The 15116-nt window shown below is 37.7% G+C and overlaps 1 protein-coding gene across 6 annotated transcripts in view; it reads right to left on the bottom strand.

Annotated features, from left to right (window-relative positions):
- The window catches only part of IKZF2 (IKAROS family zinc finger 2), a 173054-nt gene extending 161960 nt beyond the window's left edge, over nt 1–11094 (bottom strand). For 2 of the 6 annotated variants that reach the window (XM_068544525.1, XM_068544531.1), the window contains exons 1-4: nt 10245–10421; nt 9011–9077; nt 7435–7483; nt 6517–6621 (exon numbers count right to left, since the gene is read on the bottom strand). In XM_068544525.1, the coding sequence (XP_068400626.1) occupies nt 6517–6621; nt 7435–7483; nt 9011–9013 (157 nt within the window). In that variant the 5' untranslated portion in view covers nt 9014–9077; nt 10245–10421. Of the gene's footprint in view, nt 1–6516; nt 6622–7434; nt 7484–8973; nt 9078–9381; nt 9429–10244; nt 10422–10933 lie in introns of those variants that run through there. The other 4 variants (XM_068544527.1, XM_068544526.1, XM_068544529.1 and 1 more) reach the window with 4 other exon arrangements.
- Nucleotides 11095–15116: the final 4022 nt, after the last annotated feature.

Genomic DNA, 15116 nt, shown 5'->3' with positions numbered 1-15116 from the left:
TAAAAGATATTCCATTATCTTGCCCTGGTTAATTCTCCAGAGTCATCTCTGGCTTCAAATTCCAAGACTCCAACTTTGCACTCCAGAAATACCAATCTGTTTGTATTTCCCAGACCATATCATATTCTTTCTCAGCTCCCGCTGTGGGTTTGTTTGGTGAACAAGCCTTCTGCTTCTCTCCTAAATCCTATTCATTTAATAAGTCTCAGCTTAAGCATCATCTCCCTCCAGGAAGTCTTCTCAAACTAGTACCACCCCTCACTCCCCATAATAATAACACTGAGCTTATCATAGTATAATGCCCTGTTCAGATGTCTCTTTCAAACCAGAGCACGAGCTACAGGAGGACAAAAATAGTGTACTATTCACCTTTGGATTCACCTTACTGTGCCTGACACATAAAAGATAGCCTACAAATATTTGTTGAATTAATCAACTAGAACGATATAGCAACATGTCAAATGCTTGTAAGTGATAATTTTATTTTAAGTTTACTTCAAATTTAAAACACCTAAACTATTACCCCCAAAATGCACAATTAGCAACAATCAGGCGTACAACTTGATTAGGTATCATCAAATGAGAAGTGATGGTACTACCAGAAGCAACAAATACGGTGAAATTTTAGATACAGATTTTCAAAGAAAGAATTGATTCTAGATATGGCTAGGTTACTCTACTAAGAGGACTTTTTCCATTCTTAAAGACCGGTGTCTTTAGAGCACCAATGATAAGCAATGATTTTCTTTACATGTAACCAAAAATATAAAATTTATCTCAGGAACACTGAAACCCAATAAAAAGAATCTCTGGCACACAGACAAACTCTACTTCTTTCTTAACCAAAATCTTCACAGATGCTTTAAATAATAGAGGGGTTTTTCTTTCATTTTTACCCTAAATTATTAGAAATGCCTATCTCCATTCCATGGACCTACGTAGTAAAATGGAAAGAGCAAAAGATCTGGATTTCAAACAGATATTGATTTGAAAAAAGAAAAAAACTTTCTTATGAATCATGGTTTGGTGCAAAAGAAACTTGCCCACTCTGAGTGATAGCAGCAGTGATTATTTATTGGATCTTAGCATGTGTCAGGAACTGTGCTAAGTATTTTGCATAATATTGCCTCATTTAAACCTCACAACAGGGACTTCCCTGGTGGTCCAGTGGTTAAGACTCTGCACTTCCACTGCAGGGGGCATGGGTTCGATCCCTGGTCTGGGAACTAACATCCCACGTGTCACGCAGCGCAGTGAAAAAGAAGAAAAATAAAGATAAAAAAATAAACCTCACAACAGACCACTGACTTAGGTATTGCTTTTCCCAATTCTACAGATAAGAAAACTGGAGCTCAGAGATGTGAAGTAACATGACTAAGATCATACAGCAAGCTAGTGGCAAAGCAAGAATTCTAACACAGGCCTATATAACTCCAAAGCCCATATTTTTAACCACCTGCAATCTACTGCTTCTGAGCCTCGGTTTTCTGTATTATAAACAGAGTAACCTCACAGAGCTGTTGTGGAGACTAAGTGAAATAATATGGATCACTTAGTATAGTGCTGGGTATATCACTTAGTATAGTGCCTATATATATTCAATAAATTATGCCCCCCTTCTTTCTCTCACTCCAGTTGTGATTACACATTTATAATAAGGGAAAATAGTTCCTAAATACTCTTTACCTATTTCAGCAGAGATATCCTAAGTCTTGATTAATTCACAAAAGGAAAATACTAACAGGTCAATAAATATATATTATATAAACAGATATAAAGGAAAAAAGCAAAGAAAAACAACATAGTCTACCTCATCTTAGGACTGTGACCCTGCTATTGATCTTTCAGAACATCATAAAATCAAAATGTATCGATACTCAAAGTTAGGAGAGAAGAGGATGGGACCCAGGGATCTCAATTCCTTACGGCTTGAAGGAAGACTCCCAAAAGAACCTAACCAATCACATTACATTGTTTTTAATGTATTTCCAGTGGGGAAGACAAATTTGGACAAAGATAGAGGCAATATAAACAACACCTCTACAGTAAGCTGTTTTGTTTCTCCAAGACAGACATTTATTCTTACTTCAAAGCAGACTTAAAAAATGGGGGGAATGGGGGGGTGGGAGTGGAATAAGCAGCAAAGAAAAAAATACAGAAATTTTGCTGTTAATTCCCTGCTCATATGTACTTCCTTTAGTTCCTATTTTTTTTCCTTTTGGTACATGGCCATGACACTTACCTCTGATAGGTGTAAAGAAATCAAGTCAAACTTATTTTTTTAATTTCCTAACAAGTAAAAACTAAATGTAAGGTATGTTGGGTATATATACAAAACTAAGTACTACAACTGAAAACAGAGCGAGCTTTTACATCAAGTCCATCTGGTGTTATATTAGGGTGTGTCCTATGGAAATCCAGCCAAGGGTGACTGCCAAACTAAGCTACAGAAGACAACTCAGAAAGCTGGTGAGTCCCAAAACATAAGCTATATTTTAAAAAGTGCATTAGAGCATCTGCTTAACAAGATTATCTGTTATCATTCCACCCTCATAATAGCCCTATTCTACTTCTGTAATACTGTTTTTGTCACTAAAACATGGGTCAGTACTGGACATGGTGGGCACCCTGAGATAATGACATTTTCAAGAGTTATCAATAAAGTGATCTAACCCACAAGGTAATATCAGTTTTATATCCCAATCCTGACAACTTTATCCTTCTGCTAAGGGACGTAAGAGGCCAACTGGTTTCTTCAAGCCTCCATTTCCTCACAAGAAAAATAGAAATCATACTATACTTATGCTTCACTAGGTTCTAAAAATGGAAACTAGCTAAGAAAAAAAATGAATGTGAAGCACTCTAAAAAGAATAAACTAGATTCCCTGACCTGATTATTGGTCAGAGTCTTGTAAAACTAGAATTACTACTTCTTCCAATCCCATACATGCCACCTGGCCATCAAACTGACTGATAAATGGTATTGACTGCAAAGTTGATCCATGTAAAGGAAGTAATAGAAACAAAATTTATGTCACAATGTATTTTCACACCATTAGCTCTCTCCAAAGAAAATTTACTTATTAGCATTATAAAAGTAAATGATGATGAGAAAAATAAAATTAATGACAATTTTTTGAACCTTAAAAATCTTTCAAAATACTCAGCAGCAGGTATAGCACAGTTTGAAACCGATACTGAAGCAACTATACAAGAATTGGAAATGAGCTAACCCAGAAACATAAGGAATCACAAAGTAAGTCTCATCTGATGGGCCGAAATACAATATGGATTATTTTTGTATTGTTCTGTCTGCGTTGTCTGTCTCAGATTCTTAACTTCCAGATTCTATTTTTAAAATCACTTAACACTGTGTATTTCCAGTAGCCATCAAGGCATATACTGTCATCCCTGACACCGAAGATTGTCAGCAGACTCAGTGTGTACACTAATGATCTTGGGCAACAATGCCCATCTTCTTATCAAAGAGATCCTTATTCTAGAAGAAAAAGTCTAAGTTTCTCTAAGGAAATCCACTCGAAAATATAGGATGTAGTCATTACAAAATGTTAAGTTCACTAATACCTCTTATTTCTTTTTATCTTACATGCTGAATTTTAAAACCAAAGACTGTCAGGCACTGTAACATTTTTAGTTCTCTCCCAAGTCACTGATGCTCTCTTCTAGCACTGTCAAATAATGATAGCTGCTGTCATTATTTTTTATACAATAGCTGGCAGCAAGTTGTACAGATACCCTTCATCTTAGAATAGTCATAGAATAACCTAAACAAATGACTATGACCTTAGAATAAAACTGACCACTTTCCTAAAGCCAAAATAAGTGGGCTATCACATGGTAGTGTTACTTCACTGCTAGAACGTCAGTTATTTCATAAAATCAAAGGCTTTATTCCTTTTATTTTTTTTCTAAACTGTTTTAAAATAACTTTTTACCTCTTACACACATACTCTTGTCCTCCTTGCTGCTATGGAACCTATCTTATTCTATCATAAAGGTTTTCACATTTACTTTCAGCTCTAATACTTTCAACCAAAACTGCAATTCTGTTTTTGGAAGTCACAGCCCTTCAGAAAGATTATTTGAAGATATTAAAAAATGCGGAAAATAAATAAGTTCTTTTTATATAATAAAGTCAGCAATGCATATAAAAGGATTTAGGAAAACCAGTAATCTCAGACACAAGTGATTTGACAAGTCACACACGCACAAAAAATTATTCCAGGTCATAGAAAAACATCTGAGTGACCGATTGTAGGTCTCTTATTCTAATTAACAGACAAGAGTCCCTCTCTAGCACTATTTGCTTTGGCAATCTAAAATGCTGATATTCTCCTAGATCTAACAGAGAGGAAAAATGGGTATCTTCTCCATCTAACACCTAAGTGGGTAACCTAGATACTGTAAATAGAGGCTACGTAAAGGATGCAACAGACAGCTCTGAAGTGAGAGCCAAAATATTTAACCTGCAACTCTTTGGAAAAGAATGTGAAAACACATGCAGCTTAGCTAAAAACTATACTAACATGGAATTGCCACAGGCTAGTAAGTTAAAAAAAAAGAAACAAGAACAAAACCTCTTTACCAAACATAATTTTACTGCTGTTGGGTGAGAAAAACTCAAATATCAAAAGCACAGCTCTTATTTGTCCAAACTGATCATGCCCATACTCTGCAATGTTTACTTAAAATAAATGAGTGAACTGCCTTTTAGAAAGGACTACTTGCAAAACCAAAATCAAATTCACAAATAAAGGCACTAATTAACCAATTAACAAGTATTTTCCAGCTGATATTCTAGCAGTAGCTGGGGGATGACAGTCAAAGTCTGATTACCCACTATTACGTACCCCTTATATTCAATGTTTCTAAAGACAATAGCTAAACATTAAACTAGCAGAAATTGCATATCAATCTATCTTTACTCTTTAGGAAATTAAATGAAAATTATCTGAAAAATAAAAAATCTATCCTGCCAAGGACCTAGTAACATTAAATGTTAAAATGTAAAAATTGTACTCCCTACATTGCAATAGTAGTATAACTTTTATCAAATCAATAGCCAACTAGCAGAAAAAATAAATTAATGCTACAAGATCCATTACAAGAGATTAGCACTATAATTTAATATACATTGCATCACTAACTATTAATTTTCTTCCTACATGATAAAGGAATTTCAATGACTGCTTCTAGAATGAAATCTTCCTAGGAAGTGCTTCCCATTAATAAAAATACAGAAAACTTTTAAATAAGTAAAGTAAGTTCACATAGTTCAGTCAAACTTTCAAGTCAGTAACTAGAACCACTTAAAGTTAATGAATTGCAAAATGTATTCAATACTATTCTATATACTCTTGCTTATAATTCAAAAGTCTTAACTACTTATGAAGCTAGTAGCTTTACAATAACATCAAGTTTTGAAACTGTAAGAGGGAAGTGGAAAGAAAATTTGTTCTCTCAGGATAATCAGAATTAACATATTAAGAATATGCTCATAATTCACTTGATGATTCAGTTTCCTTTAGTTATTAAATCTTCATTTAAAAAGGAAAGAAAATGCTTTTCCTTCACATGTCACCCAAATAGAAAGCTTTTAAATTAAATTATATTTACATGTAAATCAGATGGCCTTTCTGTATAAGAATATAACACATATCAAAAGTATAAACACACGATTTCAAATTAAGTTTAAGTAGGAGTAACAGAGCATTTGTACTTGATAACTTATGAAACATTATAATTAAGAGAAAATAAACCAAATTCTTAATAAAGTATTTTGTCTTGTCACTGACAGCATGTAAGTTGCTTTTCTATTACACAAAAACAGTGTTTACTATATCAATGAATGACCCTTTATCAAAAACAGTAGCCAAAACTGTCTATTCCTGCAAGTTCAAAACATCCTTCCAAATTTTCTCAATTCTTCTCTGGACAGTCTAAAACAAAATGCTTTCACTTTGTCAGAGAAACAGATGTAAATGAGTTCCACAAATTTTCAATTACATTTCACTTCCAATGCTCTGGACACGAAACTTTCACATGTTTAAAAAAAAAAAAAAGCAACTAACACTGCAATTCTACCACTGATGGATTAGCTTTATGCCAAGGTAATAGAAAATAATTTCTTTTTCTTTTTTTTACTTCGAAGAGTCCTTTGGAAATAACGTGTTTCCATATTTTTTTTACCCAGCAACAAAAACAAATCTAGTCATAAACCTGGCAAGACAAAAGAATAACCAGCAAAGCCTAACATTTCTTACCTGATACAGGTAAGCACCAGCTCCCAAATGCCACCTTGGGATAGTTCAGACTAGTAATCAGGCTCATGTTTTACGATACCAAAATGAACAGGAATAAATCTGTGTTGTTCTTTCTTTAACAAAATCTACAGCAGCAGCTACACCACAATGTGCGAGGACCCTACAGACCTAACAACTTCAAGTCTATCGCTAGAGAAATAGGAAAAAAAAAAATCATAAAATGAAGACTTACTGCTTGTCATGTGACTTGGTGAGGCATGCTGTCCATTGGGTGTGCTTGAGGTGAGGTCAATTGCCATACTGGAGTGCTCCCTTTCAGGTGAAAGCTCATTGTCACCTGTTTTCACAAAATAAAATCTTTTGGTCTCTGTTCATTGTCATCTAAAATCTAATTACCAACTTTGTAATCATATATGCAGGGGTATGCATATATGATTTTAATGAAATACATTTTTCCCTTAAAAAGAAACTATAAGGAAATGTTATTTAGAAATACATAATAAATGAACGAAATGACGAAAAGCAACAACCAGCCCACAATAAAAAAATTACAAAATTTCATTATCACATTCATCTTAACTGTAAAATAATGGAGACTGGAGTAGTTGATTTCTAAAGTATCTTCTAGTTGAAAAAAATGTTTTCTTTTAACATCTAATTTAATCCTTAAGCACACAGTATTTTTAATGAGCATTTCCAAAATACTGGCTATCAGAGAGTTAGATGTTTGAAAGGAGAGTTTGCTAAAAAAAATTGTCAAGTTGAGTGAGCTAATTCTCTTTCACATTATGTGTCTGAAAAATTAGGTTACAGAGTACAAAGTATTTAGTACATGCCATATTAGTAGACATATATGTAACCCGACCTATTCTAGACTTAAAGTAAATGAAAAAAATAAAGTCCTAAAGTGTTGATCTGCTAAGCTACTACTGATTTAAATAATGTCCTTAATATAGCAGGTATATATCTATAGTTCCTTCTTCTTTCACTTCAGTGCTATTTTCTCAAACTCATTTACCAGGTGAAATTGTGAACAGATAGGAGGTAAGAGTTTACAGTTCTTGATAAAAACTTCCAATTCAGAAATTACAATACAGGTAACAAACATAATTTTATTAACAATAACAGATTAATGAAAATGAATACTTACACGTTATATAGCCATCAATAGCCTCTGTTTCCATAGTCAAAGTGCAGTGCTGCAATACAAAAGATTATACCCTTAACACAATGATTCCTTTCAGTATCTGCCATTAAATGCTTAACTTATTTGAAGCTCCAAGCAGTTAGCCCATGTTGCTGTTGCTGCAACCTGTGCCCAAGAAACATACTACAGTGTACTGTATGTGCTCATTTGCAAGTCACTGAACTCTTTCTGCAAATGATCTGATTCCTGCTGGAGATAGGATAGGAAAGATAAGTGTGCTATGAGATGGGCTGCAGCAAGAAACGAATGACTCTTTTAATCAGAATTTACTCGGTTTAGAGGAAAAAAATAGGAAGGGGGTACACCTCCAAAGTGCCAGCTTTAACTGGGATTGAAGTATTTTGCCATTCACTACTTCCTAAAATCAAGGACTTCCCGAGTATACAGATAGCTCTATTCACAATTGTTGCAAGTTGGTTCATCATGTTCTAATGGGGGGGGGGGGGGAGGACAAACAAACAGAAGAAATACAAAACAAAACAAAAAAACTTCGTGCCCAAGTATGTCTCGAAGGTTTCTGCAGCAGTTACCCAACTGCCAGGCTTGTATTGACATTTTAGCCAACCCCAAGTTCTGTGTAAGCACCTGTTCAATGTAACCTTAATTTCCTGCCAGACCATGGTTGGATACCATGCCGAGCCTACTTAATACACTCCAATTTTGAAAAATTCATACACTTTTTGAAGAGGGGAAGGGGATCACTTTTTCAAAGTTTGGGGAATTATTTTCGTGCACCAATGACACAAAACAAGAACTTAATTCTCAGAAACAAAAGTAAATTGTATGAGATGACACCCCCTAGCTTTGATTTCACATAACGAAAAGATCGATAAGCTAACTGTATTCTTTGAAGAAAAAAGTTTAAAGAATTGACATGTCCTGAGAAGATTTTTACTTTTTTTTTTTTTTTCCTTTGGCCCTGGTCCTTTTTTCCTTTAGTTTCAAAACTCTCACTGCACCAGCAGCTAAATTATTCACAATGAGCCATTTCTGTATTGATCGCCAAGTATATTTAGCCCTGGCTCCTGGAATTTCTCCATTACTTACTGGAAAACAGGCAGCTTCACTTCTTGTCTCCAAAACCACTTCCCTTCTCCCTCCCCTCCCCTTCTGCACCACCACCCTCCCTACCCCCCCCAAAAGAAACTTTTCTTTCTTCCTTTATGGAATAATCAGATCAAATTCCCAACTCAGTCACTACATAGCACTTAAATTTCAACCTGCTGTACTGTTATCAAATTCTTTCAAATTATGATTACATAAGGCTTTAAAGAAAGGCATCCGTAAAGTTTAAAGGGGAGCGATTTCTTCGGATATTTTACAAATGAGTTTATCTCTTTAAAAATGTACACATTTAACACACACATATTAAGAAAGAAACGTCAGGGAGAAGCGAAAGAAGTCTGCCCCATCAATGAAATGGTTATTAACCCTCAGAGAAGGAAAGAAAGAAAAGGAGAAAGAGAAACGAAATGTACATACAAAAGAAATTGTCCTTTGATTAAAAAAGATTCATCACCATTTCCAGCTCTGTCGGGAGATCTCAGCTTCTTCTAACCCCTCAAAGAGGAGGTGACAATGTCGGGCTGAAGATAAACGGAGAGAGAAAGAAAGAAGTTTTTTGTGTTTCCCCCTTCTCTTTCCCTCCCTTGCCCCTTCCAAGCCAAGCCCCCCTGCAGAGTTCAAGGCAAGGAGGAAGGAAAAGCACTTTACAGGTGGGTCATTCCGAGCCCAAATCCAGCAAACAGATCGGCTGATAAACAAAACCAAGAAATGAGAGAGAAGGAACACCCCCCTTCTCCTTCTCCTCCTCCTCCTCCTTCTACCCCTCCCCCTCGTCCCTTTGGGATGGTCTAGTAGGAAAAGTCACTCAGGAATGGCACCACGTACTTTCAGGAAAGAGGAAAAAAAAGAGAGAGAGGGAGGTCAGTCAGTGCTACAGCAATGCGATTAACAAGAAGAGAAAAAACTTGATCCACCGGTTCCTTAAGAATCGACCAAAAGCTAAGACAAGAAAACTGAAAGAAAAGGCGGGGGGTGGGGGGGGTGGGGGGTGGAGGGGTGTTGAGAGGGGAGGGACAGTCAGGGAGAACCCAGCAAAGAGCCTAGGCCAACTTCACAGGACTGCTTTTCGCCCTTGGCAAAAAAATGATAATAATAATAAATTAAATCTTAATTCCATCTCTTTTGCCCATACCAGAACCTGTCAAAGTGATTTAACGGCTGCATTTTTACATGTCATACCAGGTTGTTGTTGTTTAATTCCAACAGGATCTGGATATTACCTTCTATCTGGACAGCTGTAATTTATTCCAGGCTACCCAACCTTTCTTGGAATTCAAGTTAAAACAAAGCAAAACAAGTCCAAATCCATGACAGCTATAGAGATGAGAACTGATTAATCGATTAACATCCCAGAAACAGATTACAAGGAGGGGACGATAAATTAAGGCAGAAGACATCATCTTCAACCCGATTCCCTGAGCGTCCTTTACAGAAATCATTACCCTAATCATAACCACAATCCATCCCTCCCAGAGAAAAATATCTATAGTATTATTATTATTACTGGTTAATAGCAACAAGTCATTTGATCACATAACAGTGCAAAACGAGATACTATATAATTACACTTAACTTTGAAAACACTCCCCCCCTTTGCAAATCAGATACACATATTTATATATAACCTATGAATCAGAAGACAAAACAAGAGCTGTTCTTCACCGCGCAAAAGGCAAGCGGAGATTTACCTCAGCAGTGCATGCAGTAAAATAATCCCATCACCCTTTTGTTTGTGTTTACTGTTAGTGTGTCCTCTCTCTTTCTTTCTTTCCTGTGCCTAACGTGTGTTTGTGCACTGCAGTTGGTGGTGGAAACTAAGGCAGTGGATCTGTAGCTAAGGGTAATCCTGTTTTTACTTCCTCCATCTTCAGCGAGGAGCAGGGTTAGCCCGGGACAGCTGGTCAAACCCCGAGAAACCGATCCGCCGGAGCCCGAGCACATCTCCCCCGCCGGCCGGGCTCGCGCAGACGCCCGCGGGCGGAGGGCGGGCTGGCGGCGGACGGCGGGCGGCGGGGCCCGGGGCGCGGGCGGGAGGACGTGCGTGCGCGCGCGCGCGCGCGCGCGCGTGTGCGGGCCCTGGGCTCCTGTGCGTGTGTGCGTGTGTGTATGTGTGTGCGCGCGGGCTGGCGAGGGCTCGTGTGCGCGTGTCTGCGCGCTGCGCCGCTCGGCGCGCTCGGCAATCGATTACAGGACAAGTGCTGCCCCGGCGGCTCCGCGACGCGCGCCCTCCCTCGCGCCCACCCGCGCCGCCCCTGACCCGGTGCCCCCAGACGGCGGACCCCGCCCCCAAAGCGGGGTGGGGGAGGACCAGGTAACCCGCTTCCGAGAGTGCTGCGGCAGCCCCCATCCACTCCCCGCGAGTCGTAGTAAATCTCACGTTTTCTGCCGGCTCGGAAGGAAGAATTGCAACGGCGAGGGGAGGTTCATTTCGGCCTCGAGAAGTTTTCTTTCAAACTGGGATTTGTGGTGCGGCCGGACGAAGGGAGCGGGACCGCGATCCAGGCGCGCGACGCGGAGCTTTGGGATCGGCGTCCTGGCCGGAGTCTGGGTGTGCGCGTGGACCCACCCACTCAGCTTCGCAATAAACTGTGGTTTGCGATTTCAGAAAACGGCCCGCGATAGACCAGGACACGAATCAGCAGAGAGGGGTCCTGGGGAATGGATTGAGAAGGAAAGTCAGGTCCGAAATGAAGCTCAACTATTACTATTTTGAAAGTGCTTTACAGTGCAAGTTTAAAATTAGAGTGTCTACTTGCTTTCTCTCCACTGGGCACGTGGCACATCCACCAAAGTCAAAGGAACGGGGGAGGGTCCAAAAAGTTATTAGGAGTAAAGTGTTGTCCATCAATATCATCAATTAGTTATAGCACAGCTTTTGTATTTGGGAAGAACTTATGTGGATCGTCATGAGAAAAACAAATGCACGTTCTTTCTACAAACAGTCGCATTTAGCATCTTTCTTGACCACATTTGCAAAAAGAGGGAATAGAGACTTCTATAATTAAAGGGAAAAGGAAAATGAAAGGAGCTGAAAATACTGCACTGTGTAGTCTGGGTGGCTTAAGTTTGAAAACACATGAAATTATCAGGACTGCCAAACAGCATTTCTGAAAAACCATATCACAGATTGTGAAGAAAATCAATGCTGAAAGAGTAGGAACAGGCACTGTACTCCTACTCCTTTCAAGAATCCCAGAAATAGTTGCTGAGGTTTTTTTCTGCTGAGGAAAGAGAAATGATACGTTGACAATAAAATCATCACCTATATCTTAAGCATCACTCTATATCTGGGAAATTTTGGATAATGTCTTTAGATTTGGGGACTGGGAAGGAATTTATTCACACTAATAGACACTAAATCATGAACATCATATGACTTGTATAATCCTGTATTTAAATTTTTTAATTAGTTACTTTTTAAAGGTTTACTTCCTATGTTGGATTTATTAAACAACAGTTGTACCAATAGGCTTGTTTTTTAAATTATGGAAAATGATAGTTGGTGCCGTGCTGCAAACAAGATTAACCAACTTTCATTGGAGAGCAAATCATTTGGGCTCAGGCTAGCAACAACTTTATGACGATTTTAAGAACACCTGTGAGTTATACGTTGGTAAAGCAGGGGTTTTTTAACCTGTCAATTATCCAAATAAAAGTAATTTTCCTAAAGTCATATTTGGGAAAGACCAAACATAGAACTCCACAAATCATTCTAATCATCCCAATAGATAGCAAAGATTTTAATCTTAAATTACCATAGAAAATTGGAATGTTCATAATATATAATTTCCCAATATACAAAGGGTAACATAACTTCTCTAAATTGCCATAAATCCCCCCTAAAAACTAAGCCAAAGTGTTTAAGTATCTGCAAAGCTATGGAGGTTCTTAGAAAAGATGAATTAAAACATATTCAAAATTAAGATGAAGTATCTGGATAGTTTAAGCAATTTAATTCTTTAATAGAAGTGGATCCATTGTGAAGTCTTAAGGAATCATCCTCAAGTTCCCTAAAGCTAGCACAGTTGATACAGTCTTTGCCCCTGGCTGATTAGAGCTTAATTTAGCTCCCTTGAAAGCCTATCCTTTTCATGAGTTACTTTCATTGGCTCCCTAATCACCAAAGGTACACTCTCTCCCTCTAGTGGCTAAGTGTTCAGACACTTGACATTTGGTGGCCCTGTCTCCCCCAAAATGGGGGACTTGGGCAGGGAGCAATGGCACCCAGATTTTAGAATGGCAAAGATCTCATGACCACTTGTGAGAATTAGACCATTTGGGGAAACTTTTCCCTCTTCTTAACGTCCTATGTTCCTTTCTAATTTGCAGATCATGGTATATCCAATTTACCCCAAAGAAGTCAAGATTATGTTTACATACAAAGACTAGGGGTTCTATTTCATCCTCTGTGGTCAAATAATCCTGGCTCTGAAACTCACAATTCCACTTTTGGGAAGGAACCTTTGTATAAACTGTAGAAACTCACTTTGCTAACAGTTTTTCTCAACAGTATTTTTATAGTGGTCAGAGCATATCTGTACTTCCAGCCTTTGCCATAACTGTCCACACTTTTATAGTTATACTATGCATAAAAAAATATATCCCCAGCAAGTGCAGTAGCATATCCTTTGGCTACTATATGCAGTTGGAGAGTTAAATTTTCACTTTGGGGGCCGGGTGAGGAGGCAGGGAGAAAACATACCCCACCCCCACCATTTGTCATATCACTGGTTCTTCCTCCCCCTTTCTGTCCCATCCTACGGAAACCGTTCCTTCCCAGCACCAACCCCTACCTTAGCACTTGCACATTTCCTTCATTATGCAGTGTGTAAATATGTTATTCATTTGTTGAGCTTTTAGAAGAAAATCTGTCTCCCTCACTAGAATGTCATCTTTTTTAAGGACAGAGATTATGTCTGCCCTGCTAACTGTTGTTTTCTCAGAACTAGCACAGTATTTGGCAGGAGTTGGTACTCAGTAAACATTTTACTGAATGGAGGAATATGGAGTAAGTCCCATACTCACCTAGCTTCCATGTGTCAAAACTATTTTCCAGGGCCAAAAGTATAGGACATCCAAGATACACTCTAATTCCGTAAAGAATTTGGTCAAATCTTGGCTCATAAGTCATGTTACAAATAACCTTAACAGGTCAACTCCGTCTTATGATCCACGTGAAGAACATGAATGCCTTGGTAGATAATATAAAGTTTTATAAGTATGAATAGTAAAAGTGGGTAAAATAATTCTGAGTAAAATACATTTATGTGACCCCTCTGTTTCATAAACAGATTATTTCATGTTAATACCTGATAGTTCATGAACCAGACTGACTATCAAAGAATGCAACAGATTTAATTCTATAACTACTAAGTGCAATTAGCAAAAGAACATTTTTAAAAGGCAGTGTAGCTAAAAGATACGTTATAAAGTATTAGTCTTGTTTTCTTCGGATACTTTATCTGTTTTAGATTTAAAAGCCCTAGTACCCTTTAAAAGAATTTGAATAAAAGTTCCTTTTTTTTTATTCAAGCACTTAATTTTATGTTTTTAAGTTTGGGTTTTGTTTTTAGCAGAGGGTAGGAAGGGACAGTTTGTAACATTGCAGTACTTTCCTAGTATCAAAGAAGAAATTTTTGGAAACTGATTATATACTTATTTTTTTTATTTAGCTGGCTTTATTGTGCTAGATATAGAACATAATCAACCAGAGTAGGTGCCCTAAAATAACTTGAATCCCTGAAAAAGTTAAGTTTACCAAGCACACATAGGCACAGTGTTTTAAAACTGATTACTTGTTTTATTTTTGTCAGGTGGTGGTGTTCTCTTTGAAGTGGTGTTCTCTTTTTAACCAGGATATGGAACAATGGTCTCACTTTCTCCTGTCGACCTAGATTGGCACTATGAAGAAGCAAGGAAGTCATAAATGGAACCATAGTTTCAAAGAAAGCATTCTAAGATACCCCATCCATTTCATAAGTAAGGTGTATTAATACCTCCTAACTATGCCTCCGTGACTACATTGATAGTCTGGGGTCTGTCCAGCTGGCATTTGAGTCCCACATGGTAGGGGTCTTCTCATTCCATCCACCTTGAACAATAGTTTCTTTTAACAGTTCTTAAGAGTGTCACTTTGCAATTATATAAGGCTCTTGTGCAAATACCCATGTCCCTAGAAAAGGTAACATTATGACTTAAATTCACACTTCGAAAGAATAATATCACATTTCTTCTAGAAAGCACATTTTGATATAGAGCAGATGATAAGCTATCTCTATCCCAAATGAGAATTATAAGTCGTGGGAGTTAGCCCGAAGGGGTGAGGACTGGAGAGATTTCTGGGAAAAAAATGAAAGCACATATTTTTAAAGATGTCATTGAAATCTTTCATAGTTGCTTTAAAATGCAGATGTGTTCGGCATTTGAGGAAATGAGTGCCATTAGTGCAAAGATGAAGGAACTTTGAGTTGGGTCAAGTGCAGATAGATGATGCTCGAAAAACAACTCTAAAAGGCATGGGGAAGAAGATTCTTCTAGGAAATCCTGAAATCATCAAACAC

The sequence above is a fragment of the Eschrichtius robustus genome, chromosome 5 (assembly GCF_028021215.1).
Source record: "Eschrichtius robustus isolate mEscRob2 chromosome 5, mEscRob2.pri, whole genome shotgun sequence".
Taxonomy (NCBI): Eukaryota; Metazoa; Chordata; class Mammalia; order Artiodactyla; family Eschrichtiidae; genus Eschrichtius; species Eschrichtius robustus.
The sequence above is the reverse complement of the archived record's forward strand: the minus strand, read 5'-3'. Positions and strand labels throughout refer to the sequence as shown.